This window comes from Rattus norvegicus, chromosome 1, assembly GCF_036323735.1.
Source record: "Rattus norvegicus strain BN/NHsdMcwi chromosome 1, GRCr8, whole genome shotgun sequence".
NCBI lineage: Eukaryota > Metazoa > Chordata > Mammalia > Rodentia > Muridae > Rattus > Rattus norvegicus.
Window position 1 is genome coordinate 208,688,454 of NC_086019.1, and position 13,397 is coordinate 208,701,850.

A 13,397-nucleotide genomic window follows, 5' to 3' on the forward strand; every position below is an offset into this window, starting at 1 on the left:
CCTCGCTGCACACCTGCCTGCTGGGCATTCCTGAGTGCAGAGAAGCAGAAATCTGCTTTGGCAAGGGGCCTGACCAGCTGCAACCCCATGATAAACACTGGCTTAAACTAATCGTGCAAATATTTATTCCAAACTAGAATTCTGTATTCTGAACCTCTAACAGGGTCCGTTTACTCAGGCAGCCACACACCCCACAGTGAAGCTCTGCTCAGTGAGGATCTAGGCAACACCACCATGGTCCTGTAACAGCTCATCACCTAGGGCTGTGGTAGACGTCTCAGTTTGCTAAGTTCAGTCCGGTGATAGCTACGTCACCTAGGAATGCATTAAGTGATCATGCGACTGCAGCCAGTCCTCTGTATCAATACTGTAATCTCAGTCTTTTGTATAATTTCTATTTTGTTTATGTGTGTGTGCATGCATGGGCAGGTACCTGTGAAGGTCAGAAGAGAGCATCCCTGGGGCTGGAGTTATAGGCAGTTGTTAGTGGCCTGAAGGGGGTGCTGGGAACTGAACTTGGATCCTGTGCCAGAGCAGGAAGAGTTCTCACCCACTGAGCCATCTCTCAGTGGCTTACCCTTAGTCTTTAGTTGACAGAAAGACTCATCCACACAGTCCTGGGAGCTTCCAATGGTCATTGAGACTTCTCTGTTGGCCCCAAGTGCAAATAAATGCCCAGGAGAGGAGGCTCCTTTTCACTATAGAAACACTGAAATGCCCCCTTCACTTTGCCAGCATTGAACCATGTAATCCTCAGCTCTGAGCAAGGACTCATGTGCTTGCCTGGATTCCATTCTTCTCTGCACAGTCAGGCTTCCGAAATGTGATGGAACCTGGTTCCCCTGCTGGCCAGATCTTTGCCTTCCAGGAAGATTTATGGGGTCTTTGTTTGCTTGCTTTGTTTTGTTGCATTTTGTTTGTTTGTTTTTTTTCCATTTGCCTTGTGGGTCCTTCAACTGCCCCAAGTTCTACAGATCATTGAGAGAGCCCTGAGTCCCTGCAGCTTGAGGCAGTTGTCAAGTCGGAGGCAGATCCTTGTGGGTCCTGCAACTGCCCCAAGTTCTACACACCCCCTTACCCTGACGCAGAATGTTTACACGGTTCTCTTCCTTTCTGTGTCTTGCCTCCAGTCACCTATCGCATGTTTTATAGATGCGTGCAGAACATCTGTAGAATATTGTCAGGAGTAGACTGGTCTGTCATCGGCAGGTATGGTTTAAAATTTTATAGCTTCTGCCAAGGCGATCTTAAAAGCATTGTGGTGATGAAACCTCAGCTGACAGTGATGAGACACCTTTATTTACCCTCGTATTTAGCTTCTTGTTCTCAGTGTGTGTGTGTGCGCGCATGTGTGCGTGTGTGTGTCTGTGTATGTGTGGCCTCTCGCTGTCCTGAAACTTAGCAATTTGGACAGGTTTCAAGGGCCTGCCGCCTCAGCACTGAGATTGCACACGTGTGCCACCGTGTCACAGACTTGTTTGCTGTCGTTGCTAAGATTACTTATTTCTCGATTGTGCGCATCTCTGTGTATACACATGCACATGCATGCATGTGATCGCAGTACCCATGGAGTCCAGAAGAGGGCGCCGGATCCTCTGGAGCTACCGGTGTTAATAAGCAGCCATGCATGCAGGTCCTGGTAAGCATGGTGGGTCCTCTGCAGGAGCACCACCTGCTCTTAACTTTGAGCCATCTCTCCAGTTCTGGCACCTGACAACTTGACCTGGGATCTGGGGCTCAAACTCAGGTCCTCATGCTTGCAGGGCAAGAGCTTTACCGATCCCCTACCCACCCATCCCCACCCCAGTCTTTCCTCTCCCTGGAAGCGCTACATTCATTTAACCTTTCAGACCCAGGCCCCAGACTTCCCCTGAGCCTGAACTTGGCAGCCCACGTCTTCAGATAAAGTCTATGCCGCCGTCTCACGAGGGGACTTCTTTTCCTTCTGCAGGACAGCTGTGCCAGAGTCCTACTGTTTCGGGGTGGAGACAAGGAGTTGAAAAACTACAACAGCCAGACACCGTTCCAGGTAAAGAGAGTCACTGACTGCACTGTGGCAGGCTACAGCTTTGAGGCAGCGCAGGGCCGATGACCTCAGCCACTGAGGTGGTTCCATCCGCCTGTCCACACAGCCTGCTTCCTTTAGACTGAAAAGTGGGAGGAATGTGGAGACGTATCTCTGTAGAAGGTTCTAGAAGGGCAATGAAGTAAGGCCACTTCAAATTCTGCAGCTGTAGGAAAGCGCTGATTAACTGTGTATCTCAGAGTGCGAACTTGACGGGAAGGGGGCTTGCTGCTTTTCGTGTCCTCCCTCTCACCATCCCAGAGTCTGGGAGAACAACCCCCTCTGGACCTTGGCCTGAGACCTTCTGGGAACATGCAAATCGGTTCATAATTGCTCATAAATTAGGGAAAATGCATAGGACACAAAAGCTAACAACTTAACCATTTAAAAATATCTGACAAAACCAATTTAGTGGCTTTAAGGGCATTAAGAGTGTTCCTCAGCCATTACTACTGTCTGACTAAGAACTCTACCGTCACCTCAAAAGGAGGTCCTGTCCCCGCTAACTTACTCCCAGCCCCTACCCCACCCTGTAGGCAGCCACTCATCACCTTTCTGCCTTAATGGAACCTTCTCTCCCGGGCAGTTCATACAGAGGGTATATACACATGGGGCATGACTCTGCCACCTTGACTTCTTCAGTTGAGGGTGACGTTTGGTGTTCAGCTTGACAAGCCAGGTCTCCATGTCTACCGCCACTGTAGAGTGGCAGGTTTCATATGAAGCTCCAAGCCAGGTTCCCACGTTGAGCAGTGTAGGAAGACAGATGCAAGGGTCTTCTTGTTATGCAGGATTAGAGAGTAGAGCCCTTTGTTGGTGACCAGGAGCCCTGTAATCCCTGCATTCAACCTGTTCTAAAATAACTGACCAGCCACGGGGCTGGTCAGTGATGATGCCACTTGGCACTGGGGTGATATCATGGTTCTAGAAGCTGTGGTTTGGTGGAAAAATGTATAAAGTCTTCCAGGCCATTCTAGGTCCCCCTTCTCCAGGGTTTTGGAATGTCTTTTCTAGTCAAGGGGTTCAGCGGGGCCCCGTGTTATAATTAAGAGTAGGGTGGCCTTTGTCTTCTCTAGGGACATTCCTCTTTGTGGGGTGTCATAAGCAGGGACCCGAGACACCCCACTGTAGTGTTCCCATGGTATAAGCTAGCCTTGGCAAAGTCCACCAGGAACTGAACCTGGACACACACACACACACACACACACACACACACACACACACACACACACACACACACATGCATGGCTATTCTCAAGGAGTTGCTATGTGTAAATCTAGCCAGCCAGGATTCTGTTTAGCCTGTCCCCACTAGGAGCTGTGGCCCAGGGTCCTCCTTCCTGTCTGCTCAGGGGTGGCCAGCATAGTTGACTACATCATTGGTAATTGTGATCAGTCCAGCCTCCAGCCCTGAGGGGGAAGGCTTAAAACCCCAGCCCTGATCTGGAGTTTTGGGCTTATGTCCCTACACCAGCCTCAACCTTGAAGAAGACCATGATCTAAGTTGGCCTGTCTCATTATCATATTAATACCTAGTGACACCCAAGGGGTGTTAAGCTCTGTTCTATGAATGGAGGTAAAGGTCAAAAATTGAGATGTGTGGTGTGGTGGTGGTGGTGATGTGTGTATGTGGTATGTGGTGTGTGGTATGGTGTGGTGTGGTGCGGTGCGGTGTGTGTGTGTGTGTGTGTGTGTGTGTGTGTGGTGTGCATGTGTGTGTGTGTACACATATTCATGTGTGGGTTCAGTATATATTATATGCCTTGTATTTCGAGACAGGGTCTCTCATGATCTTGAACCTGTAAGTTAAGCTGGGCTGGCAGGCCAGGTAGCCCCAGGGACCTGCTGTCTACCTCTTAGTGCTGGGCTTGCAGGCACGTGCCACCCCACCCCAGCTTTTTAAAAAGTGGGATCTGGAGATCACACTGGGACCCCCACGTCATCTCCCAAGCCCTGAAATATGTGTCTCTTGCTGTACATCACAACAGCACAGGGTCTGGAGTCAGGCGAGGATGTGGCCGTCGGAGGGAAGGTACTGTCGGGCCTGCTGCCTGGCAGCCTGCTGTCCCCGCCAAGGGCATGTGGCCGGGGAAGCCGCTCATTTTTAAGCCTCTGCTCTCCAAAGTTCTGTGAGTCTTATTTGGGATTCAGGCTCTGCGTTCCCATAGAAACAGGGGAGTCGAAGTTGTATTTCTAGACGAAGGACAGGAGCCCGAACTACCTAAAATGTGACTGGCAGACGATACATATTTATGATGGAAAGAGATCCAGGTTGAATCTGCCATCTTGGCCAGGCCAGTTCGCACTATGCTTCAAGTGACAGCTGCTTGCGGGTGATGCTGCTTACAGGTGTTGGGGAAAATGAGACCCAGTCAGGCTATGCTCTCTCCCACTAAAGCATATCAGGCAGACAGGTAGCCAGCAGATAAACACGTACTGTACTGTGTCAGGTCTGCAAAACACAAGCGAAGCAAAGCATGGTGGGAAAGCAGAGTGAAATGGAGGCTGGTGTCCCAGATGGCTTTCATGACATCCGAGCAGAGGCCAGATTAGGAAGAAGGGAAGGACCTTTGGGTCTCTGATAGAAGGGGTCTGAAGCTACTGTTTATGCAAAGGCCCTGGGGTCAGCATGTACCTGGTAGGCTTTTGGAGCAGCAAGACTGGCCAGTTGGGGAGGGTGCAGAGACCAGCACCTGTGATTGGAAATGAGCAGGCCCATAAAGCTTGGCAAGGCCTTTGGATCTGATTTTGTGTGCATAGCCAGCAACGCAGAAGAAAGTTCTGGATGGAAATCAATCATTCACTGTGAGAGCCAGTCACTGTGCGACGTGATCTGCAGTGTGGATGAGCTCTTAGACCACAGCTGAGTTGTCTGGGCTCTGAGACACGGCGTACAGCCCACCGTCAGAGCATGGGGCACGAGGTAGTGGAATCAGAATTTTAAGAAGTGAGACTCCAGACCTAGTCCCATTACCTTGTATCTCAAGTGCTTGGAGGGCCTGGGAGTCATTCTGGAAGTTGGTACCTGAGTTGCTTAGTCATGATCAGCAGCTTGATCAGGATCTAGCCTCACACAGGAGACAAATCTCCAGGCATGTTTGAAGGAGCGTCTAGATTGGGTTAATCCTGAATGGGGAGAGCCATCCCGTTATCTCGGTTCCAAATTGAATAGAAGGGAGAGAGTGGTTTGAGCCAGTGCTCACCCTGCTTCCTGACACAGATACACTGTGTCCAGACAGCACACGCTCCTGCCGTCATGCCTTCCCTGCCATGATGCACTGCGCCCCCAAACTGTGAGCCAGGTAAACCCTCCCTTCCTCAAATTGCTGTGTCAGATGTGTCACAATGCTGAGCTCAGACACTACATGTGCACCCAGAGTTGTCCCCTTCCCTGCTCACTTCACCTCTCTCTCACTCCAGCCCACCCAGGCCATTTCCCAAGCACACCGAACACATCCACGCCTCGGGACCTACACGTGATCTGGCACCTTTGTAAACAGAACCGACCTGCAAGTGTCCTACCCCAGCAGGAGCACCCGAGGCAGTCCCATGTTGAGGGACAGTTTACATCATACACAGTTTCCTGTTTGTGTATTAATACCTCACACTAAAGATGGGGACAGGTGGCTGAGGTTAGCCCATCAGGGTGAGAGGAAGATTGGATAACAGAAGCAAAGATGCCGGGTGAGAACAAAGACACCTTGGGACATGGAAGGAACCTTCCAAATTGTCATGACCTGCTACCCTCAGTGTGTCGGGAATGGACATGGCCTCCAGGCAAGGCGGTGTTTAAGGCTCTTCAGAGGAATTTCTAGCAAAGAGACAACAGCAGCTGGAGGGAGGTCAGGATCAGGGCAAAGCTGACTGAGGAGTAAGCGGGTTCAGGGTCTGAATGTGGATTTCCAGAGGAAGCAGAAACATGCAGAGACCTCTCAGGACAGTGCCCAAGAGGAAGGGCATGAGGCCCGCAGCTGGAAGGGTCTCTGGAACACCACTTTAATGTCTGAGAGCTGTCCTAGCAGAGACAGTTCTCCAAGGGCCAAGAACTCATGAAGATGGGGTCCTAAAGGCTTGCAGGGAAAGCTCAGTTTTGGAGGAGAGTCAGGGGTCAGACAGGGAAGGATGTCATTCTTCCCACTTGAGCTTGGGAGCTGTCCACTATGTGATTAGCATATATTCTCACAAGGTCTGCGCCCGCCCACCCACCCAGGGCTGCTACAGGCCACTGCCCCCAATCAGGGAAACCCTGAGCTAGGGGAGACCCAGCAGTGGGGGAGCAGATGGACTTAGGAGCAGTGAGGAAGGAGGTGATCTATCAGGGATGACACCGGACAGAAGGAGCTTGTCTGTGGGTTTGCATCAGAGGAGCTTGTACTGCACAGTCCACACCTGTCACAACCCAGCAGTAACTGTAGGCAAGCAGGCAGATGTTAAAATATGGTCACTGCTCCCCGGAGGGATGTCTACTCAATCTACTTACAGGGACCATCTGCCTGGCTGTGGCAGATGTAGGTAACACCCCATGGTGATTAACCGAAGCTGGACACACTTGTTTGGGGCTGTGACAGATGAGCAAAGCCCATGTCCTCCTAAGTCATGTTTAACCAGACATAGCCAAGGAGGACCACCAGCCTCTTTTTCTGTACATTTGGGCAAAAGCCATGTCTGAAACATGGTCAGCACTGGTGTGGTGTGTGGGACAGGAATAAGTGGCTAATAACTGGTGGGCAAGATTGGCTTCTTTTAACCAGCTCCCTGGGTGTGTGACAGGAATGAAAGTCAAAGTCTGATTTGGGGTTTTGAAAGAAATAATCTCTCACGTTTCCTCTTCCCACCCATACATAATCTGCATTGCTGAAGAACGGAAAGCTTTAGGATCTTCACAGGGGTCTGGCCCAGTCACCTCTGCTGCTCCTCGGTCCGACCCCAGCTTTCCAGAATGTCTGGGGTCCTGTTCAGTCCTCACGCATCTCTTGCACCCTAAAAGGAACACCTCGGCCTCTCCAGGTTTCCGGGGTCTCAGAATCACCGTGTGGCATCCCTGATATAGTGTTACCTACATCAGCCCAAACCAAGCCTGGCCCCTAGCCACATTCCTCCTGGACCTGGATACCTCAAAGCGGGCCGCCAGCTTCTTGTGCCCAGCTTCCTGGGCATGGCTCCGACATCCTCACATGCCCGTTTATCGAAGAGCTTCCAGTCACTCTCCCTGGCACCACTGTCTCTAGGGATAAGAGCTCTTCAAGTCAGGTGACTTATTGAACATTCAGTGAGGCAGGAGCTCTGCAACCAAGTGAGACTCCATGCCCTACTCCCGCCTGGCCAGGGAAATTCCTGTCTCCCTTCAGACTCACCTTTGCACCAGCCTGCTGCTTACTATGCACATTTTGGGGGTTATGACTAGTCCCTGACTCAGTCTCCTCAGCTGACGCACCGCTGTGTCTTCCATCTCTGTGATCCTGGGGTCCAGCCCAAGACCTGAACCCTCAGGAAAGGGAAAAAATTGGCAGAGAGTCACTGGGCAAGGAACTACTTGCTGACAGTTCCGTGGAGTTTTTCATGCCTACCACTAGAGGGCGGTGCAAGCACAGAGCGCCTTTGCACCAGGTGTACAAGAGGAGGGGCTTGTAAAATGCAATTGATGAGAGATGTTCAATAAGTCACCTGACTGGAAGAGCTCTTATCCCTAGAGACAGTGGTGCCAGGGAGAGTGACTGGAAGCTCTTCGATAAACGGGCATGTGAGGATGTCGGAGCCATGCCCAGGAAGCTGGGCACAAGAAGCTGGCGGCCCGCTTTGAGGTATCCAGGTCCAGGAGGAATGTGGCTAGGGGCCAGGCTTGGTTTGGGCTGATGTAGGTAACACTATATCAGGGATGCCACACGGTGATTCTGAGACCCCGGAAACCTGGAGAGGCCGAGGTGTTCCTTTTAGGGTGCAAGAGATGCGTGAGGACTGAACAGGACCCCAGACCTTCTGGAAAGCTGGTTGGTCTAGATTCCTGATCGATTTAGGATCAGCTAGGAAACACCTCTGGGTGTGTCTAAAACGAATTTCAAGAGGGTTGTTTTTTTTTTTTACCTTGTTTTTAAATTTGTGTGTGTGTGTGTGTGTGTGTGTGTGTGTGTGTGTGTATGTGTGTGTGTGTACAGCACTGCACATGAGGAGGCAGAAAGCAGAGTCGGTTCTCTACTTGTAGTCGCTCCAACTTTTTGACACAAGTTCTCCCTGAATCTGGTGCTCACAGACCTGGTGAGTCTGCCTGACTAGGGAGCCTCCGGAATTGTCCATCTCTACGGCCCAGCACTGAGATTAAATGTGTACATCCCTGCCCTGTGACTGGCGTTTTACATGGGTGGGGCCACGGAACTCTGTTCCTCAGACATGCACAATAGGTTCTTTACCCACTGAGCTATCTCCTCAGCCCCTCTAGAGAAGTTTGAACTGCAGAAGGAGGACGGGGAAAGTGGGCAGCACCATCTCACAGGCTGGTATCCAGGACTGGATAACAAAGAGAAAGTGACCTGAGTACCAGCATTCCTCTCCCTGCTTGCCACTGTGGGTGACCAGATGCCCCACCATGATGAACGGTACCCTTGAGTTGTGAGCCTACGTTAACCCTTCCCTTGCCTTGCTTTGATTTTTTTTTATATATATTTATTTGTGTGTGTATAGGGCTGTGGATATGGGTCAGAGGACAACTCATAGGACTCCTTCCACTGTGAGGGTCCCAAGGGTTAGACATCAGTCTTGGTGGTGGGCACCTTCATCCACTGAGCCACCTCTCTGGTCTTCAGTTGCTTTTGTTAATTATTTTGTCCCAACATTGGGAAAAGTAATGAATATGCCCCCATAGTAGGAGATGTCAGAATGGGGCCCTCACTCAGACACCAGATACATGCCGGGGATCCTGAGGTGCTGTACGATTTGACTGTCACAGGGAGGCTGGACACTCCATCTCTTCCCAAACCATAGTGTGTCATCAGCTTCAGTCTCTTCTCGAGGCAGAGGGGCCTGTTGGGGACATAATGTGGCACTTGGGTCTCCATTTCTTTTCTGCCGCACTGGCTGATTTGCAACATGCAGAGGCCCCAGGTCCCAGGTCCCAGGTCCCAGCACAGGATCCAGCCCTTGGCTCCCTCTGTAGCTCACAGAGGACACTCAATGGCTCTCCACCTCCGCCTTTACTCCTTCTTATCCTTTCCAGAATGACCCTGCGTGACTTTAGCAGGCTGGCGGGGATGTGATGTGCACCAAGGTGAGTACTGCAGGTTCACAGGACCCAGCCACCACACCCAGAGCTGGTCGAATGGCATCCAGTCAGGGAGCAGAGTGATGAAAGCCAGTGTTCACCGGTCTCAGTTCCTCCTTTTTGTTCACAAGTTATGATTAAAACTCAAGGTGCTGCCCACAGGTAGGGCGGGCCTCCTCATCTCAGCTAACCAGATCTAGAAACTCCCTGAGAGGTGCCGAGGCCTCTGTCCATGTGGTTATTCCAGACCCTGTCAAGTTGACAGCAGCAAGCACATACTAGTTGCATAGCCCTTTCTTAGCTCATGTCCCCAAGAGCTCAATAGACTCTTGCAACTGTGGTAGGCAGTGGCACTTGCAGTGGGCAGCCAATTCCTCTACTTCCTTTGTCCAGAGCAGGCTGTATGTGCCAATAAGGTATACTGAGGCTGATGCTAATACAGCTGCCCATCTGGGCCCCGTCCAGGGTTCATCTTGGGGAGACTTTTCATGCACTTTTAGCACAATGATCACTCCCTGGGATCTTCGTGGAGTCAGGGAGGCTTTAGGGGCCATGTGGAGGATGTGGCACTAGTTCTCTTAATAATTTTTCATGTGGCCCCCTTCACCATTGCTAGTCTTCCTAGGAGTGCAGAGAGCAGCCTCAGGTCCATTACTGCCACTTCTGCAGACACACAGCATTGACCCTGTCGCTGTTAGACCTAGAAGCCTCTGTGAGGAGTCTTGAGCGACATGCCTAGAGTAGGGCTCCCATGGAAGGAAAGATGCTGGGGCTGTGGAACCAAGTCTTCCTAGAAGAGAGCCGCAGCTCACAATGACCCTGCACGAAAGGTCATGCCAATCAGGAAATCCCAAGTCAGCAAGGAACAGTTAGGAAGGCAGCGTCTTCTGAGAAAGAATGCAGTTCTCCCAGAAGTCCAGTGTTGATGGAGGCAGAGAAGGCACACAGCTTACCCCATGCAGGGCCATGGGCCACCACTGTGGTTCTGTCTCTGGTATCTTGTCTCCACACGGGGGACACCCTGCAATGCTTGTCATGGGGACCCTGGCTAGTGCTTGCTGCTCTCCCAACCTGTACCAGCCCAGAAGGAGGTTTTCGCACTGGGGAGAAGGCTTGGCATCATGGATTTTGGTTGCTAATGTAGATGGAAAAGAATTGTTTAAATCCATTGCTTCAAAACTATTTGATAAAAAGCTGGGGGTGGGGTGGCCTACACTTGTAATCCAAACACTGGGAAGCAGAGACAGGAAGTTTCCTTGGGCTTACTGCCCAGCCAGCTTAACTTACTTGATGCATTCCAGGCCACGAGAGGCCTTTCAAAAGAGGGCTGGGGCAGAGAGATGGCTCACTGGTTAAGAGCACCAGCTGCCCCTGGTGAAGGACCTGGTTCAGTTCCCAGCATCCAGACAGCAGCTCGCAACTGTCTGTACCTCCAGCTCCAGGGGATCAGATGTGCTCTCTTGTACTCTGCAACTCCTGCACACACACTACACACACACATACACACACAGATACACATACACACACATACAGATATACACACACAGATACACACACACACATAGATACACACACATACATACAGATATACACACAGATACACACGGGGGAGGGGAGAGAAACATAAACACTTAAACATAAAATTATGAATGACTGGCACCTGAGGAAAGACGTTGTCCTCTAAGGTCTATGTGTGTGTGCACACATGTCCATGTACCCTATACACCTGCACCCCACACAAGTATACACATATAGGTATCGGATACTGCATGAGACGGTGTTAGCCTATGAGTCTTCCCCATTTTTTTTATTAACATTTTGAGAATACGCCTCAGAGGTTTGGTATTTAAGAAATGGTATTTATTCAAGAGAGAGAAATCTCAGCCAGTCATGACATTAATACGGGCAAATTGATCTCAATTAGTGAGAGATAGCAGCACTGGGATTAGAAGGGGTCTGTTCCCTGCTGGCTTCAGGGACAAAGGATGGTCCTTAGAGGATATGAATCTCAGGGCATCTGTGACCGATACCTTCAAGTAACTCTGTGCTTTACCTGAAGCTCACCACAGAATGTGAGCAGCAGCTGACGAGACAAGTTAGCACCACGGGGGAACTCCTTCCAGAGTGGGGTACACACCTGCCATCCCAGCCTTCAGGAGGCAGAGGCAGGAGTTTGTGTAAGTTTGAGGTCAACCTGGTCTACATAGCCAGTTTCAGGCTGGCAAGACTGTCACAGAACAAGTTTCCAAGGTGGGAAGATGACACAGTTAATACAGAACTTGCCTCAAGCATGAGGACCTACCTGCATTTGAGCCTCAGCACCGGCATGAAACACCCAGAGTAGTGGCTCTAACTTATAATCCTAGTGCTAGGGAGGTAGGGACAAAAGGAGCCCTGCAGCTTCCTGGCCAGGATGTGGTGGTTGGCATGGGAAATGTCTCCCCACACAGCTCAAACTTGGAACACTTGGTTCCGAGCTGGGGATGCTGTTCGGGGAGGTTTAAGAGGTGGAGCCTTGCACACCATTAGGGATAGGCTTTGAGGGCTTATAGCCTTCTAGTGCACTCTCCCTGTTCCAGGCTTACTGTTCAAGATGTGAGCTCTCAGCTTCCCGTCCCTGCCACACGCTTGCCGATTTCTGCCGTGCCGCTCCGTCAAGATCCATAAGCCAAAAGAAACTCTTCCTTTTATAAGTCGCCTCAGTCACGTTTTATCACAGCAACGGAAAAGCAGCTGAGATGCAGGGAGAGACCCTGTCTCAAAAGGCAAGGTCTCTGGCTCCTAAGGACCTCTACATGCACACACAGGAACGCGCTCACACACACACACACACACACACACACACACACACACACACACACGCGAGCGCGTGCATGCATACCCTTACAAATAGGAATATGTACATACACCTACAGGTGCACAGAAATTGTTCCTCCAGAGTTAAAGAGCACCCATAACAACTCCTCCTGCCCCCAATTTTATGGGGATTGACACACAACCCAAGTGCTTTCTGGGAAGGCGTCATTCAGGGTGAATCTGATTATTCATCTGTGAAGTATAGTTGGCTCCTCAGCTCGGACCTGGCACAGACTATGTGTGTTTGTTGGCTACACAAGTGGAAAATAGTAACTTGGCATCTAAGCTCTGGAGATGACTTGATTTCAAGGCAACTGCTTGGGTCTGTGCCTTTCACCGGGATGGCACTGCAGGGAGTGCAAGCACAGTCAGGGACATCGTAAGGAGGCCCGCCTGGTGATACACCCTTAAGGATCTGCAGGGCCTGGCTGCCTCTTAGCCACCTCTACCATGGTTTTTACTTCATGCTCAGAGAGACAGATTCTCCTGAGCCTACCCCTGCCCTCAATTCAGGGGCTGGTGCTCTGAGGACTGGCTAGGAGGCACAGCTCAGGTCCATGTGAAGCGGACCCCCGGGTTCTTAGGAGCTGTTTGGAATGTTGGTGACGTGGGTCCCCAGAGGCCTGGTTGGCTTCTCCGTTTGCTTCCCTGACTGGAATGCCAGGTACCACTGGCAGTCCTGAAGCCCCCATAGCCCCCTTGTTTCCTCTCTGTCAGAGAGGCCTCACTGTGGAGGAACTAGGGTGAAGTGTTGGTGTCGGGATAAAAACAGTGAATCTGGAAATTGATATTTCCTTCAGCTCCATTTAGAGGTGACCAAGGCAGGTGCTTCTTCCAGACCTCTGATGGATGGCTTTAGGGTCTGTGGAGCCAGTCTCTGCTTCTTGGAGGGCAGAGTTTTGTCTCTAGGGAAACATCTGCACAATAATACTTCTCCCAAGAACACCCTAGTTTGGGTGGAAGAAGATGCCTCCGCCCATTGCCAGGGGAGATGCCGTGCCTGCTGTGGGGAAGGAAGGGCTTGTGGAGACTGCTGTTGAAGATTGCTCAGAGTCCCTTTTAGGAGTTCCTTCAGAACATTTGTTATGCTAATTTTGGACTGCCAGGGATGATGCAGGCGTGAAGTGGATGGTGTTTTTCATTCTTTTTGTAAAACATTATAAGGGTGATTTTTTCACTCCAGAAATGTAACAAACATAACGGGGTTGTTGATAACAGGAGTCC

The 13,397-nt window shown here is 50.8% G+C and overlaps 1 protein-coding gene across 16 annotated transcripts in view; it reads left to right on the forward strand.

Annotated features, from left to right (window-relative positions):
* The window catches only part of Shank2 (SH3 and multiple ankyrin repeat domains 2), a 445,157-nt gene that overhangs the window by 113,310 nt on the left and 318,450 nt on the right, over positions 1 to 13,397 (forward strand). For all 16 annotated transcript variants that reach the window (XR_005490582.2, XM_063274304.1, XM_063274282.1 and 13 more), the window contains 1 exon segment: positions 1,952 to 2,029. Coding sequence is in view for 15 of the 16 variants with exons in the window: in XM_063274304.1 (XP_063130374.1) it covers positions 1,952 to 2,029 (78 nt within the window). In the remaining variant the exon portion in view is untranslated.